This window comes from Priapulus caudatus, unplaced genomic scaffold (assembly GCF_000485595.1).
Source record: "Priapulus caudatus unplaced genomic scaffold, Priapulus_caudatus-5.0.1 Scaffold415, whole genome shotgun sequence".
Taxonomy (NCBI): domain Eukaryota; kingdom Metazoa; phylum Priapulida; class Priapulimorpha; order Priapulimorphida; family Priapulidae; genus Priapulus; species Priapulus caudatus.
In genome coordinates, this window is record NW_014577476.1 from 53,777 (window position 1) to 69,994 (window position 16,218).

At 45.6% G+C, this 16,218-nt stretch overlaps 3 protein-coding genes across 3 annotated transcripts in view; all 3 read right to left on the bottom strand.

Annotated features, from left to right (window-relative positions):
- LOC106810162 overlaps window positions 1-2,415 on the bottom strand; it is a 20,287-nt gene extending 17,872 nt beyond the window's left edge. The window contains exons 1-2 of the mRNA XM_014813445.1: window positions 2,367-2,415; window positions 1,686-1,751 (exon numbers count right to left, since the gene is read on the bottom strand). Of these exons, the coding sequence (XP_014668931.1) occupies window positions 1,686-1,751; window positions 2,367-2,415 (115 nt within the window). The remainder of the gene's footprint in view (window positions 1-1,685; window positions 1,752-2,366) is intronic.
- A 9,516-nt stretch (window positions 2,416-11,931) lies between these two features.
- LOC106810163 (uncharacterized protein K02A2.6-like) lies at window positions 11,932-13,032 on the bottom strand. The gene has a single exon (XM_014813446.1). The coding sequence runs from the start codon at window positions 13,030-13,032 to the stop codon at window positions 11,932-11,934; it is 1,101 nt and encodes a 366-aa protein (XP_014668932.1).
- Window positions 13,033-13,608: 576 nt separating this feature from the next.
- On the bottom strand, window positions 13,609-15,933 carry LOC106810164 (uncharacterized protein K02A2.6-like). Its single transcript, XM_014813447.1, has one exon. The coding sequence runs from the start codon at window positions 15,931-15,933 to the stop codon at window positions 13,609-13,611; it is 2,325 nt and encodes a 774-aa protein (XP_014668933.1).
- Between the last annotated feature and the right edge of the window lie 285 nt (window positions 15,934-16,218).

Consider the following 16,218-nt stretch of genomic DNA (forward strand, 5'->3'; position numbering starts at 1 on the left):
AGATTTGCCCATTGAATGACACGAGTTATTCATGCCGATCACCACGAGTTTCCCACCATCGCGGCTACCGACATCACACATCCGCTATCATACCGCCGCCACCGCCGCCCGAACTCCGCACCCACCATGAATTCCATGACCAATGAAACCTAACATTACCGATGACTGTCAAGTCTGCCTCACGCATAACTATGCAAACAATCGCCTTACACGTCTTCGATGTCCTTTTGGCCAAGCTTTACGCTACAACCAGAGCAGAACGTGCCTTGCATTCACCGACTACACATCAAGCTTTTGATCTTCTTGTAATGATCAAGGAGCCTACGAACAGAGTACACAGTTAGAGCATCCGTCAAACATGTGTTCATCTAAGGCCTACGATCGATGTGACTCTAACTTGGAAGACTCTAGCAAACTCATTAAACGGACGATGAGAGAGACCACTAAGCGAAATTCACTGACTCAGCCCCCAACGAAGTGGTCTAGATTATCATGTCCGGTTTCTGCGAACAAAGTGACTCGGAATCGCCTTCATCACTTCGCGAAAGTATGCCGTTTTTCCAGCGTTTTAAGCAACACGATTCAAGTTATTATCGCAGCGGCGCCCATTCCAACTATACGCAAGGACGCTATACCATTAGTAGAATTCTTCAAACACAGAGACCGAAGTATCTGTGATTAACAGTCCACAGACGCGGGGGCGGGTCTGGCGTGCTTGTATTTGTAACTAACGCAACTCCGACGTGAGTTCTAGCAATCTCTTCTGGGCGCATCTCCCAGCCTTGCGCTAGAAGACACAGATCTAAGATATTATTCAAACCTGCGGTCATCGCCAGCGAACAACGAGGCCGCTAATCGCTACGATCCACTGTTCCATTTACAACGCAACTGGCCTGCTCACCGCGCACGCCACAGAGGGAGCGTAACGACACGTACCCGCGCCCAGAATTACACGCACGTGACACGCAGGTACCAGCACGCTCAGGCCAACGCCCGGGCTACACGCCAATGCGCCTACACCACCAGATCACACGCGCGCTCACCACGTAACACGCCGCAAACTCACGTACTCGCGAGTACCCGAAGATACACGACAACGTACACGTCGCGGTACACTCGCCCGATACTTCGGCCGCGCTCGCTAGTGGCTGTACCGCGATGTACACGCTCGGCTGCCTAGATTCCTCCGTCACTCCAGCGTGTTACCGTCGCCAGCCTGTCGTGCGTGTCTACGTGCGTAGTGCCGCTGCATGTTTCGGCTGTAGCCGCTAGCGCAGTATCTGCCGCGTGTGACCCGTATGCCACGTTTACTCCTCTCGCGTGCTTACCGTGCCTGTCCCCAGTCCGCTATACGCTCGCTTGTTACACTTGCTGTCGTCGTGCGTGCTCTACGCGCGTGTAGTGCGTGTATCTCCGTACCCACGTTACGTGGTGTATCTTGGCGTGTACGGTGCGTTGTACCGCGTGTTAAGTCACTTACATCCTGAGGTTCTCGCATGCGCGGGCTTGCCGTGCGTGAGCCAGCAGCCTGTTCGCGCTAAGCGTGATGTTGTCGAGCAGGCATGAGAGACGTCCGAGCCACGGTTCATGTTGGAACTGTTCTCATCCAGTTGATGTCCAGTTTGTGTACCTGCGTGTACGTGCGCGTGTTTTACCCGCGGCCTGGTGTATACGCTCGCTTGTACCTGGCGAGGGGGCGAACCCCCCAGCTGCCCACAGCGTTGCTGTCTCTTCCACGCATTCGAACAGGGCTGCAAAACACATGAGGACACGGGCTGCGTCAGTTGCTGGTAACAGCATTGCTGCGGCAGTGCTGGAATAACGAGCATGGGCTGCGTCAGTCGCTGGATAACAGCCATGGCCTTGGCGTCAGTGTTGGTAACAGCATGGCTTGCGTCAGTGTGGGATAACAGCATGCTGCGTCAGGTGCTTGGGATATTTGAGATCATGCGTCGTGGCTGCCTGTGTACCGCGGTTAGCCACTGGGGGATAAACAGCACTGCATCGTCAGTGCCTGGATAACAGCGATGGCTGCGTCAGTGCTGGATAACAGGTCGGGGTGTCTATTACTGGTGCAGTGTCGTTGGAACCGTCGAATCTCACGGGCTCGAGATAGTGTGGGCCGTGTTGCGTCAGCTGCTGGAATAACAGCATGGCTGCGTGCGTGGGATTGGTTACTTGGGCGTGTACGTCGCCGGTAACAGCAGCTGTACGCGTGTACGTGCATTGTAACCGCGTGGTCAGTGCTGTACGCTTGCGAGTTTGACATATCTCAGATGTGAGCCCGTCGCCGTTCGTGCTTGGTACGTGAGTCAAGAGTCGACGATCTGGCTAGTACGGTCAATGTACTGGTGGGCGATGTATACCAAGCAGCATGGCTGCGTACAGTTGGCTCGGATATGTACCCTGCGACATAGTGGCCGCTGTGCGTGTTACCCGCATGTTACGCTCGAATTGTGTACTCTCGCGGGTAACAAGCTATGTGCGCCGCCGTGTGACGTTGCGTGTGTGTGCTCTGCGGTAAGATACACGTTGGATCTGCGCCGTCGCCGTGGCTGGTAACTAGAATGGTATTGGGTTGATCGATAGCGTGTGCGGATTGTAGATCATGTGCCTGCGTTTGTACGTGTAGCGTGCTTGTACCGCGCGAACAACCATGACTGCTGTACGCGGTGTACCTGCTGGTACTGCTTACTAGACGTAAGGTTCGCGACGCGCAGCACACCAGTGCTATACAATTGGCTCCTCGCTGTGTCCTCTGCTGTCCAAAAATTGTTTTACTCGCGTATCCGAGTGCGTTTTTTGTCATCGCACAAACGTCGTGTACCGATGGCCGTGTATACTGCGTTTGTACGCTGCGTGACTGATACGCGCGGTGTTACAGTGGGGTGGTTAACCTCCGCTTTCTTAGTGGCGTGTGCCCTTGCCTGAGAACGCCTGTTAACGAACTGTCCCATAAGCGCCTGTGAAGCGGCGTAACAAATATTTTTCCGATGCGATGTAACCTCTTAGTATGCAGCGCGTCGAGACTGCCGGCAATATGTGATACGTACCGGATCGCAACATTAACTATGAATAACAGTGAATGCAGTTGTCTTGTGCACCAATCTATCCATTAGAATAATCTCCAGTGCGGCGTTTCTTTAGAGGAGTTACACGCATTTATTTTATTATTTAATAATATAATGAATAGGTATAATTGTGCTCTCATGATTGTTAGTAGGTGACGTAGAAGGCAGGTGAAGTTATATATGGGTTAATATAATATGTACAAAGACTAAATGGTATTTGTTGTAGACTAAACTTGATGCTGTTGGGTGCTACGTTAGATTGTGCTCAAGTTATATGTTAATCTCCGGTATCTCCACTATGGAGGTACTCTAGTGAATATATAGTGGAAATGTAATACGGACTCTCACCCCGGTTGAAAGTAGTATTAAAACTAATAGATAGGTATTATAGTTAGACTTATATAGGAGTCAAAGGCTCGCTCAACCGCGATAATTGTGTCGTTCTCAGTAATGCGACTCAGACCTTGCTCCCCAAGATGTGTATTAGCATAGCGTTTAGTTTCGCTGTTTCGCGGCTGATTAGTGTGCATAGGGTCTGACTCTCTCCGAGAGCGGTCTTACGGATATGAACATACGATATAGTCGTCCAATCTATGATTAAGTTACTAGACATAAACGCGTTACGACAGGCTCGGATTAGTTTTACCAATTCTCATCCGGTGAATATCCGTCCCACCACCACGGATGGCCCTGCAGAGCTGACAGCGAAGTCTGTGAACAGCTGGCTCGCGGATTGCTGGACAGGGATTTCTTATCGTCCCTTCCTCGCGTCATTCTGCAGGAGTGTACTACTGATACATTCGATATTTCTGAGCAGATGTGACTACGGTGGCGCTCTCCGTCGGATTTCGATTCTCTCGAAGACCGAGCAATATCCGCGTTTCTGCGCTGCTCGGTGATGGAGATCTGTGCAGTGCTCTGTTGCCATTCAGTTATACCTAAACTCATTCTTTAGGTGGAATTAATGTATATATAGTAGAACCGCTTGAACTTGGATGCTGTGCTCTCTGACGCCTCGCCGGAACTCTCGTCAGAGTGGACTAGATTCTGCAGCGACTACTAGTAGCATCATCGTCATATCACGTCGCGCCGACGGGTATTACGATTGCCGTAGCAGCGTGGGCGAGTTAGAATCAGTGAGGTATGTATATGATAGTCGATAGTTGAGTATAGTATTTGCGGCATGTGACTAATCGTGCAGATTTTAAATGATGAAGTGATTAATTATCTGATGGCGAAATTCGGGATAAATATAAATTTCATGACAATCGGGTCAAAAGTGCAGAAGTTACAGGTTCTAGAATATTTCGACGAAAAATGTTGTTACCATGGCAACGATGACTTCGCCCACACCAAAAACGATTGGCGTCTTCGCTTTACGATAACGCACCTCCATGCGAAATCTGCAGCCGGTAGAGCGTTCACAAAGAAATCTCTGCGGCGGCGGCGGCGGCGGCGGCGGCGGCGGCGGCGGCGGCGCGACGATGCCAAACCCATAGTATCCCCACGAACTTCGTTCGGGGGATACAATAATTAAGAATGATCTATAGCAGACGAGTACGAGAGAAGCAAAGCTGCACTTGTGCACTGCACGCAACAGTCCGCATGCAATACGTCAGCGTGCAACAGTCAGCGTGTAATACGTCAGCGTTCAATGCGTCAGCGTGCAATACGTCAGCGTGCAATACGTCCGCGTGCAATGATTCATGACTGATTATACTTTTTATTCCATCGGCATATATTTGTCGAATAGATTTTAAACGAGTTAGTAAACTTTGCGCTAAACCAAAATTGTAGATTATTGAGACTCCATATAACAAATGCTGATGCACTAATTGCACGCGTAGATGCCAAGCGCGTTCTCACGTAAATTTCCACACGACATCGCACGAGATGCAGAATATTAAATTGAGAGTCCATTTTGCTAATATTGCACACAACTGACCAGCATAATAGCAGATAAAATCACATTTCAACGCTGTGCGTGCTTTAAAGTGTATAATATAAATGCATTGCAGCCCTTCCGAGCTGTTGTCGATACATTCCCCGAGTGCTACTTGCATTCAGGTATAATTGAATAAATTCTAGCCCATATTGAACCGAGACAGTCGTATAATTAGGTTAGAACGGAAATTAAAACCACCGCAATGGCTACATTTGTAAAACAATGCAGACTACGCGAACTTTCTGACCAAGCTGTATATTTCCCTCACTTTTGTCTATTTTGACCTTATTCGATGCTCTCCCGGCTGTAAAAGCCAAATGTGATTAAACAGTAGCCAGCGTAAGCGACTTGTCCGCCCCTCCTCGGCTTGATCAGTCTTCTTTTTCCATGCCGGCCGAATTGTTGATAAACGTGGCTATCAGTTAGCGGACAGATGTCAGTATCTCATTAAATAAAGCGGCAAGAATGACAACTAAATCTTTTTGTAATGACCGAAATGATGACTCGATGAAATAATGCAATCCCGTCTGAAATTCTAAACCGCAATAATGACATCGCATACAAATTGAGACCGAAAACTAATAGTCTTATTTGTAATTAAACCTAAAGAGATAACGCACTAGGAACTAGAAATGTAATCTAACCTAAACGAAATTTCGATTGAACAGTAATTTACATGATATAGTTGACTTGCAATTCTGTAAAGTTGTAACTTTAAAACAAAAACAAAAAAATACGCTTCACATTGAATTATATATACACTAAATTTATCGAATTGAAACTAAAAATCGGTCTAAATATTTGTATGATGAATTACGAGCAGATGAAACCTCTACACTCGAATATAATTATTGTGCACAGACATTCGCTGAATTATTTGTTTAGCTATATATTTTTATTTGATGTTAATATTATTTTGGAATTTTGCTAGTTTCTTTTGTGCTTGAATGCTAGAGTCACGAAAGCCTACTCGTACAGTATTAATATAGCTGCATTGCATGAAGGATGCGAGGACCTCTATAACGACTGAAATTGAGGCAGCATAAGCGTCTTCAAAATGATTTTATTTACCAAGCTCAGACATGAGGACGTCACGTGGAGGAATCGCAAGCACAATCGGGGATGAAAATAGAGAAAAAATCGCACGCAAAAGCCACATTTGCTCCCAACCTTCGGGGCAGTCATTGTTAATACGCGTATACGTGCGCGCCCACTTGTGTATCACACTGCGTGGATACCTCATCGCAGCTGTATACTCCTTGTGTGTAGATTTTTTTCGCGACGCTACATTTGCGTCGATAAAACCAACGACATGAAATACACTACTCTAATTACATTGCAACGCAATTAGCAATGTTGAAAAAGCAAAAACTAGTTTTTATGATGACGTCGATTTGGACATTGGACAGGAATTGATATTCAACCTGATCATAACAACTAGCTACCGACGCTTCTATAGTAACGGATTCTCTAGGCTATTAAATATCTAGGTAACGAATCTAACAAATTTCACTACAGTTCAACGACCTAAAAATAACGCAGAAGCAATAATAGCAAAAGCTACAACTAACACATAAAAATGAAAGTTATCACCCTCTCGCCCTCTCACCCTTTCGCCCTCAAGCCCAAAACGCGCGACCTCACAAGTTGCGCAAGACAAGTCACGGCACGCAGTTTTGGAATAAATACGCCCTCTTGAGAATTCAACCTGAGGTGCACTCAGAACAGAGACATTCGGATCGAGAGCAGGACCAACAGCCGACTGTCTCCGGCCACGGCGGCTGGCTCACGATGAGTCAGTTACCCTGGGCGGGACGCGTGATTTTGTGTCCTAGGTCAATCAAGAACATTGGGTTGTAGTGAGCGCTGCTATTGGTTGAGCTTGTTTCGTCGCTCAATGACGTCACAGTGTTGTCATATACATAGCACATCCAAAATTCTCAATTCAAATATGACTCAATATCCTATCGAGTACATCGCGAGCGTCAAGTATGAAAGGTCGGTGGATCGAATCCCATCTGTTTTCTAATTATTTTCCTGTTTTCTGTATTTTTCTATCTTTATCCGTTTAACATTTTTTTCCAATTAACGCAAATATTTACATGATTTATTTACATCATTTTAATAACAACAATTAATTTTTACAACAATTAAAAATTATATTTTTTATATATTTTTTTAAATAGGGTTTGGGTTAGGGTTAAGGTTAGGGTTAGGGTTAGGGTTAGGGTTAGGGTCACAATGCAGTGAATGCACGATAAAACAAGAGTTTGAGGCACGTGATTTATATCAACCAATGGCAGCGCTCGCTAGAGCCCTATGTTCTTGATTGACATAAGAAAAAAAATCACGCGGCCGGGACAACTCTGCCGTCTGGAGATTCTATTTGATGAACCTATTTGGAGACGCTGCCATCTGGAGATGCTAACCGATAATCCTACTTGGAGAATATTACGTCACCGTTAGCACCGTACCGACCGACGACACTGCTCGAAGGATTCAACACAGGCCACCCTCTACTACTATCTGCTAATAGGAGCCACCCCGAGATTACGAACCAACACGTACCTGCACAAGCCAGCCACCACTATACACTCGTAAGATCACCGCTACACTGATTGTCATTGACTATCCGGAACTATTCTATATGTTTGTTAAATATATACATGATTCTATACAGCAAATTCCTGGGTTATTTGCGCATTTATGTGTGTGGTTGTTATCGACATTTGCGTAGCACATCAAGTGAGTCATTTAAGACACATATGCCGTGGTGGTGAGAACCTCTTTATACTTCTCAGTGAGGGGCGTAGCCCATGATGATGTGTAGGGCCAGTTATTAACAGCTTGAATTGAACATCTAAAAATAAAATTCGTGACGTTTCGTTTTCATTTTGGCATTTAGCCTATGACTCGAGTATAAGCGATACCTTGTGTACATATTTGCTAATTAATTAAGCTAATCGTCCTTCAATAAACTCACGACTCACAGGGATCATAGCTAAGACATGTATATACAATAGCTAGAATTTATAGCAATGTAACTCGAATCGTTCACGCCATAATTATGATAGTTAGTAAACTTTCCTACCGGCCATAGCCGCGCATATATTAGCTAGTATGAGCGATACATTCCTACCGGCGTATATGCGGCGGGGTCCATGGGCGGGGTACGAAAAATGAAAACGAAACGTTACGAGTTCTATTTTTATCCTCCAATCACAGGTCGGAGCAATTACTCTGTTTAGACGCATGTTACGCGAGCGCACACGGCATTGTCCCATACTTGCATATGCATTCATGTAGATGTGTACATCACACCGAGCACACGCACACGCGAACGCATGCAAACACGCGCATGCACACATACGCGCCCACGCACAAGCACACACAAATGCACACACACACGCACACGCACACGCACTCGCACTCGCACACACCTACTATACACGCACGCGCGCTCGCACGTACACAATATACATACATTATGAGATGCATCCGCCAATATATCGCGCGTTGATTGAACTTTTACCCATTTATATTATATGGGTCAAATTCCAAGACAAGCGTCCGCCATTATCATTATAGTTCAAGTTCTGATGTATATGTAATCACTCACTTTTAGTCACTACAATTTGACTGGACCACTTTATAGCGCGATGTTTCATCGATAATATTAGGTACGCGGGAATAAAATGAATATGTGATTACATAAAATAAACAATCGCATCTTTTTATCATCTAAGGAACGCCATTCTCCGACGATGAGTTATCAGTTGGGAAAGTATTCTCACTATGTTCTTTGCGGTCACAGATGTTTGTGTATTAAAATTAGAGGTTTGCATTCACGTCACCGCACGAAATTATGAACTTGCTTACAACTGGCTCTGATATATAATAGGCCGGCAGCGCAGTCGTTACGATACCGACAGACAAATTACGAAGTTAATTATAGGAAATTATACGATTCTCAACTAGAATATATCTGATGTCGGTTTCACTGGAATCGCCACGGTCGGCAGACATGCGCTTAGTAACCCTCCTAACGAAACGTGCGATCATCGCACAGAATGCATTATGTATGACTAGCTAAAACCCGCGCTACGCGCGGGCTTAGTGACTGTGATGCATGTGTTACCAATACAGTAGTGTTCTGTGTATAAAGGTGTTACATGGAGAGTTTAGTTGTTGCACATGTTTGTTTTTTTATGGTTGAGATGTCAATACAAATACATGTACAATCATGTTACCGCTAACACATTAACCATTTGTTTGGCAAGTACACAGTGAAATACAGACACACGCACGCACGCACGCACGCACGCACACACACAAATGTTTTATTGTATGCTATGTAGAAACTACTGGTTGATGATACGGACTCCAAAGTTAGAATATAGATAGATCTGAATGGGCTGGTAGGTCGGGCGACTGATGAACCACTTGGCTGCGTAGCACGTAATAATACTAATATTACGTGCTTCGCATGTTTCCACTGTGTGCGGACCAGGTAATATTGCGTGGTTGTGATCGCTTATTTCTACGCATGTTTGCACAACAAATACAACTTGTACATCTCGTATGGGAAAATAGCTACTGAATATTTAACTTCATTATTACATGGTTATTTCTACTTACATTATGGGGCTTACACAAATCTCAGCACACAGACACAGAAGTTAGAACACAGATACACAGAACAACACGAAATTGAAACCTGTTGAAACCACTGATCTTTAGTATATATATATATATATATATATATTATAGAGATCAGTGGTTGAAACAGAACGAAAACAAAACAGCGCCCCCTATTTTGAGGCAAATGTGTACGTTTTTTGTTTTGTTTTTGTCTTTTTAAAGCCGTTTTTACGGTTTTCAACCGAGTATAGTTTAGAACCCGTCCCGCGTGTACTCATCGATCTCTTTTGTAAATTTGGCGCTATTTGGATCCAAACTGACGGAGCCTTTCATTAACATTCATACAACATTCGCCAAATTATAGTAAGATTCGATGCCAAATAACCCACTGCCGGGTTATAGTCCAGGCAAGGCGTAATCGTCATAATAGTGTAAGCTTGTTTTTCAACATATATAATGTTTTTTTGCTGTTTCTGGTCAATTTTAGGATGCTGATTCCAAATCCGATGTATGCCAGCTCGTAAGTGTTGAGCATTTTTTTCTAGAGCACAAAATCCAAATGTCCGCCGGAAAATACACTTGTTTGTAAATAACGGCGACAATATTGTATTTAGACTCTAGGTATGCATAGAACATGTATATAAACTTGGCTATTGCGAACATTTTGGTACCAACACTATTACTCTATCTGGTGTAGTTCTTGAGATATGAACTTTTCATGGTTTTTCTTTTTACGCAATAGCGCCAATTCCCAACGTGAGTAGTCTGCGCTATATACTATATACTAGACATATTACATGTTTTAACAATTTTTCAACAATTCAAACCATCTGGTTTCAAATCTGATGTATGCCAGTTAATACAGGTTCAGCATTTTTGAATAAAAACAATTAAAAATGGCAGCCAAAAACCTTATAGCAGACATCGATTTTAGTGATTATGTATTGCCAGTAATATGTAAGAAGGTCAAACCAATGTCAGCCGTTACAAAGCAAAAGCTGAACAGTGAGGCTCCTGATAATGTGAACACTAAACTTATCTATGCCCGAGTCATTGGAATCATGGCTTCTTCCAGGGAAACCATTTCTACCAAAACCCTCTTCTCCTATGAACTAGCTTTCTTTCCATCTGCTCTGTTCAATGCTAATGGTAACATGAGAACAACCTCCAAGTCTGTGCTGAAGTCCAAGATCAAAGTGGAATGTAGTCAAAGAAACAGGGCGCCTTGCGAAGTTGTTATTCTAGATGGTTGTGCAGTTCTGTGGACAGTTTCTTGGCCTGCATCACCTGCTGAGGTGTCAACTTTTGTCAGTGCTGTTGTTGCTAGCATAATGCGTCATGTGAATGGTGCACAAGTTCTGTATGTGGTGTTTGACAGATACTATGAGACAGCATGAAGTCATGCTGTCACGCACAACGTGCAAACGGTGTCAGTCGTGTGTACAAACTTACACCTGATTGCTCACTACCATAGCAAACTGTCACCTTAACTGTCACAGCTAACAAAGAGCAGATCATTCGAATGACCGTAGATGAACTGAGTTTGTCTGACGTTCCCGAGGGCAAGAACATCATTGTGACAGGACCTGATGCTCGTCCCATTGACGTAGGTACTGGTACCCAGCTCAAACCAGTGACGCATGAGGAAGCTGACATCCTCATTGCTTGTCATGCGATAAATGAAGCTGTGGCAGGGCATTCATCTATCAACGTTGTGTCTCACGACACAGATGTCCTTGTGAACCTGGCGCACCATCTACATGCGCAAACAAACGACATGCCAAGCAGTGTATCGACTTCGTTGTGAGGCGAGGAAGGGAACAAACACTGTCATTGATAGACGATACACGGAGTTGTGTGTTACTGAGAGTCATCTTTATTCGCCTCTTGTTCGCGCCCAATTCCCACAATGCTCTGCCGGATAACATAACATATGAACGTCTGAGTAGACGTTGGTGATACCACATCTCCCTTTTCCTTTACTTTTGATTACAATGAGAAATATGTACACTCATGAAGTATCCTGGTTAAGCAAACACAATACTAAGAATACTGATTACTTGAATACAATACTAAGCACTTGTGCGCATTACGTTGTTCATACTAGATTAATTCAAAAATAAAGTATCATTCAAAGGACACTCAAAGAACCCAAAAAACTAAATGGAGGTAGACTGCTCCAAGTAGTCTGCAAGAGCTGAGGATTATTCTGCTTCATTATTGCACCTGCTATTCCCTATCTATACACACAATACAGCTCCGAGTAGCTGTTATCTAGTACTCCTCAACATATCTGCGTGGTGGCCTGCGCATTCTCTCAGACCGCCGTGGCTCCGATAGTGTCTCTGGCTGTTCGTTGAGAACGGTTGGCACGTGTTCACCCAATGACGATTCCACCGGTCCCGGACCCTCGGGTAGTGCGGTCAGCTCCGTTGGGACAGCAATGCATTTTGACTGAGGCTGCATGTTTTGACTGGATGTGGGGGGCAGCAACCCCCTTGCCATGCGACGGTTACGCCTGACAGTGCTCTTGGGTGTCTGTATCAGTACCGACCTAGGAGCACTGTGCATTCTTACCACCGTGCCTTCGGTTTGCTGATCTGGGATCCACACCTTATCTCCAGGTGACAGTTGCTCACCTTCCACAACTCTGTGTTTGCGATCATAGTTGCGGGAGATTCTCTCTCGGTATATTATTTCCCTTTTCTGCAAACTGACGTAGTCTGGCAGTTTGGGCAACAGCTCATCTGGGTGACACGGAATTCGTGTTCTAAGCTTTCGACCCATGCTCAGCTGTGCAGGAGAATAACCATTGTGGAGAGGTGTGTTCCTGTAGTTGAGAAGAGCAAGGTATTCGTCATCACACTTGTTCAAAATGGACTTCACGGTCTGAACAGCTCGCTCAGCCTCGCCGTTTGATTGCGCGTAGCCTGGAGACGACGTGATGTGCTCGCATCCCCACTGTGTAAGAAACTGCTTGAACTCATCTGAGTCAAATTGTGGTCCATTGTCAGAAAACAATGTATCACATATGCCATGTCTACTGAACACCTTTTTCATCTTCAGCACGGTCTCGGAGGTGTTCACACTCTTGCTTACCAAGCATATCTCGACATCACGTGAGAAGTAATCGATTACCAGTAGATACATGTGGCCCTTGTGGTTGAAGAAGTCTGCACCAACCCTTGACCAGGGCCTTTTTGGAAATGCAGTGCCCCTCATCGGCTCGATTGTCTTTTTCCTGTATTTACTGCACAGGTTGCAGTTCCTAACCATTTCATCGATGTCGTGTGATAGTCCTGGCCGCCATACTAATGACGCAGCATTCTCACGTGTTTTTGTAACTCCTTGATGTGCATCGTAAAGATACCTCATGATGTCGTTCCTCAAGATGCCGGGAATTACGAGTCTGCTCCCTCTCAAGAGCAGACCTTTATGTAGGCTCAAGTTACCTCTCTCGGCTCAGTATTTATTGACTGGCCCAAACAGCTTGTATTTGGACTCGGGCCAGCCATGCTCCACATAATACATCACAACCTTGAGTATGTCATCCCTCTTAAGCTCACGCCTTATTTCTTCAAGCCGTGAGTGTGATGCTGGTAGGTTGACCATTACGGTATCGACGTAACACTGTGCCTCTTCCTGTAGGTCACTCAGATCACCCACGCATTTGAGTGGACTGCGAGATAACGCATCTGCTGCGTACAGTAGCTTCCCTGGTACATGGGTGATTTTGAAATCGAACCGCATTAGGCGCATACGGAATCTCTGGATTCGCACTGGTAGTTCATCAATCAGCTTTGTAGAGAACAATGGTACCAGTGGCTTGTGATCAGTTTCGACCTTGATGGAGGACATGCCCATCAAAAGGTCTTGCCAATGTTCGAAAGCCCATGTAGTTGCTAAGGCATCCTTTTCGATCTGAGCGTACCTACGCTCAGTGTCTGTCATTTACCTGCTGGCGTATGCTACTGGTCGCAGTTCACCAGATGCTTGTCTCTGAAGAAGCACAGCTCCCAACCCGAAACTTCTCGCATCAGCTGATACGACTGTCTCTCGCTCTGGATTGTACATGGCCAGTATTCGCTCAGAAACCAGTTCCTCCTTGACATCCTTGAACGCAGCTGTTTGTGCTGGACCCCATAACCATGCAGCACTCTTCTTAAGAAGATCTCGTAGTGGTTTAGTACTTTCAGCCATGTGCAGGCAAAACTTCGTCAGCTGGTTAGCCATGCCAAGGAATCTTCTGAGTTCATTGACATCCTGTGGCTCACGAAAGTCAACAATAGCCTTGCTCTTTGCCGGATCTTTCCGGATTCCTTGACCGTCGACTATTTGACCCAGATAGTCCAGACTAGCCAATGAGAACACACACTTGTCGGGATTGAGGGTTAGGCCTGCCTGCTGCAGCCGATCTAAGACTGCCCTCAGTCGCTCGTTGTGCTCTATTTGGTTGCGCTCTGTCACGAGTATGTCATCCACATGACATATCACTCTGGGTAAGTCTTTCAGGATCTGATCCATCCTTTTCTGGTAGTACTCCGGTGCGGACGTAATACCATATGGAAGACGCTTGTACAGGAATCTCCCAAATGGCGTTATAAACCTCGTTAGCTTGCGACTCTCCTGGTTCAAGGCTACCTGATGGAACCCCGAGTTCGCATCTAGCTTCGAATACACCATACCTTCTGCTATTTTGCCAAGCGTGCACTCTACCGTAGGCATCGGGTATAATTCTTTCTGTACCGCTTCATTGAGCCTGGTCCGATCGACGCACATCCTGACATCTCCACTTCGTTTAGGGACAACAACGATCGGTGCACACCAGTCAGTTGGTTCATCTACTGACTCTACTACATCTAGCTTTACAAGGCAATTAATCTTCCTCTGCACCTTCTTGAGTAAGGGAAGCGCAACCCTACGTGTTGTCGTAAGACAGAACGGCTTGACCCCTTCTTTAAGGCGTATGGCATGCTCTCCTTCGAGTCGTCCTAGCCCGGTGAAAAGCATCGGGTATGCCTCCATCACTTCTGTCTTCGTCCGTAGCGGGAGTACTGGTGCCTTGGCATCAATCGCCCTGACGGTGCATGTGCCGAGGATGTGGTGAATCAGGCCCAAGCTCCTTATGGCTGGAACGCCCAGTAGTAGCTTGGATGCACCTCTAACCACACTCTTTTTCACCTGGGTATTCCCATGACATAAACTCATGTCGGCACACCCGACTATGTTTAGTCGCTTGTCTCCTGCCCCGACTAATTCCTTGTCAGGCATTGACAGCTCGCCGAAGGAATGATGGTACGCTTTCTCTGGCATTACTGACACCTGAGCGCCTGTGTCAATACACCATATCAACTCCTCTATACCAGCAGTGAGCTTGATGTGCCATCCGGGATCAGATGTAATTTCTTCTCTCACACCTCCCCCGAATGTGTGTGATGGCTGTTTATCATGGTGTCTCTCACCTTCTATCTGTCTGACCTGCATCTGTCCACTACTTTTGCAGATCGCCTCGAAGTGGCCTGTCTTTGTGCACTTCCTACACTTATGGTTGGCCGCCGGGCAGTTACGCTTTCCAAAGGGATGGCTCCTGTCACAGTAACCACACCTCACCCCTTGCTGTGGAGTATTCTTGCGTATTTTGTCATAGATATTTCCTTTCCTCCACGGTGTCTTCTGCGACACTCGTGGGGGCTGGTATCTGACAGCTTCAATACTAGCTGTTTTAGATTCTTTTAGCTCCTGACTTGTAGCTTCTCTCATTGACAGTACTTGGAATGCTTTCTCTAATGACAGCCTAGCACCTTGGTCATAGAGCTTCAGCTTAGCACCATCGTCAGCGCATGAAAATGTTAGATTGTCACGTATGGCTTGCTCGTGAAATTGTTCTGGGAATTTGCACTCGCTGGCTCTTTCTCTCACAGTGTTAAACCATGCATCTAAAAAATGCCCTGGCTCTCTTTTTAGATGTAGCCAGTATCTCTCTCTCAGCATTAACTGTGGATCTCTTTTAGTGAAATGTTCATCGTATTTTCGAATCACGTCGTCATGGCTCTTTCGAGATTCATCGACCGAAAACACAAAGTTTGTATATATTTCGATGCCTTGATCTCCTATGCTGTGTAGCAGTAATCCTATCTTCTGTTCGTTAGGCTTCGATGTAGAACCAGTGGCCTGTATGTATATACTAAATTTCCTCTTCCATTTATCCCAAGAATGCGCTAGGTTCCCACGATAAATTTCCAGTGTCTCTGGTGCTTTTACGTAAGCTTCCGCCATTGTTGATTCCTTTGTCTCTCAGCGTGTACAGCGTGACTCTGACTAGCAAATACTTATCACGTAATTTGCGTATTATGCCGCCGTGTAGAATCCTGTCTCTTTCTCTCACAGGCACTGTGATTGCAGGATCCCACTTCTGACACCATGTAGCGACTTCGTTGTGAGGCGAGGAAGGGAACAAACACTGTCATTGATAGACGATACACAGAGTTGTGTGTTACTGAGAGTCATCTTTATTCGCCTCCTGTTCGCGCCCAATTCCCACAATGCTCTGCCGGATAACAT

What these genes read in the sequence shown, in the direction of transcription:
- LOC106810164 (XM_014813447.1), bottom strand. Translation starts at nt 15,933, where the DNA reads ATGGCGGAAGCTTACGTAAAAGCACCAGAGACACTGGAAATTTATCGT.
- LOC106810163 (XM_014813446.1), bottom strand. Translation starts at nt 13,032, where the DNA reads ATGAGGTATCTTTACGATGCACATCAAGGAGTTACAAAAACACGTGAG.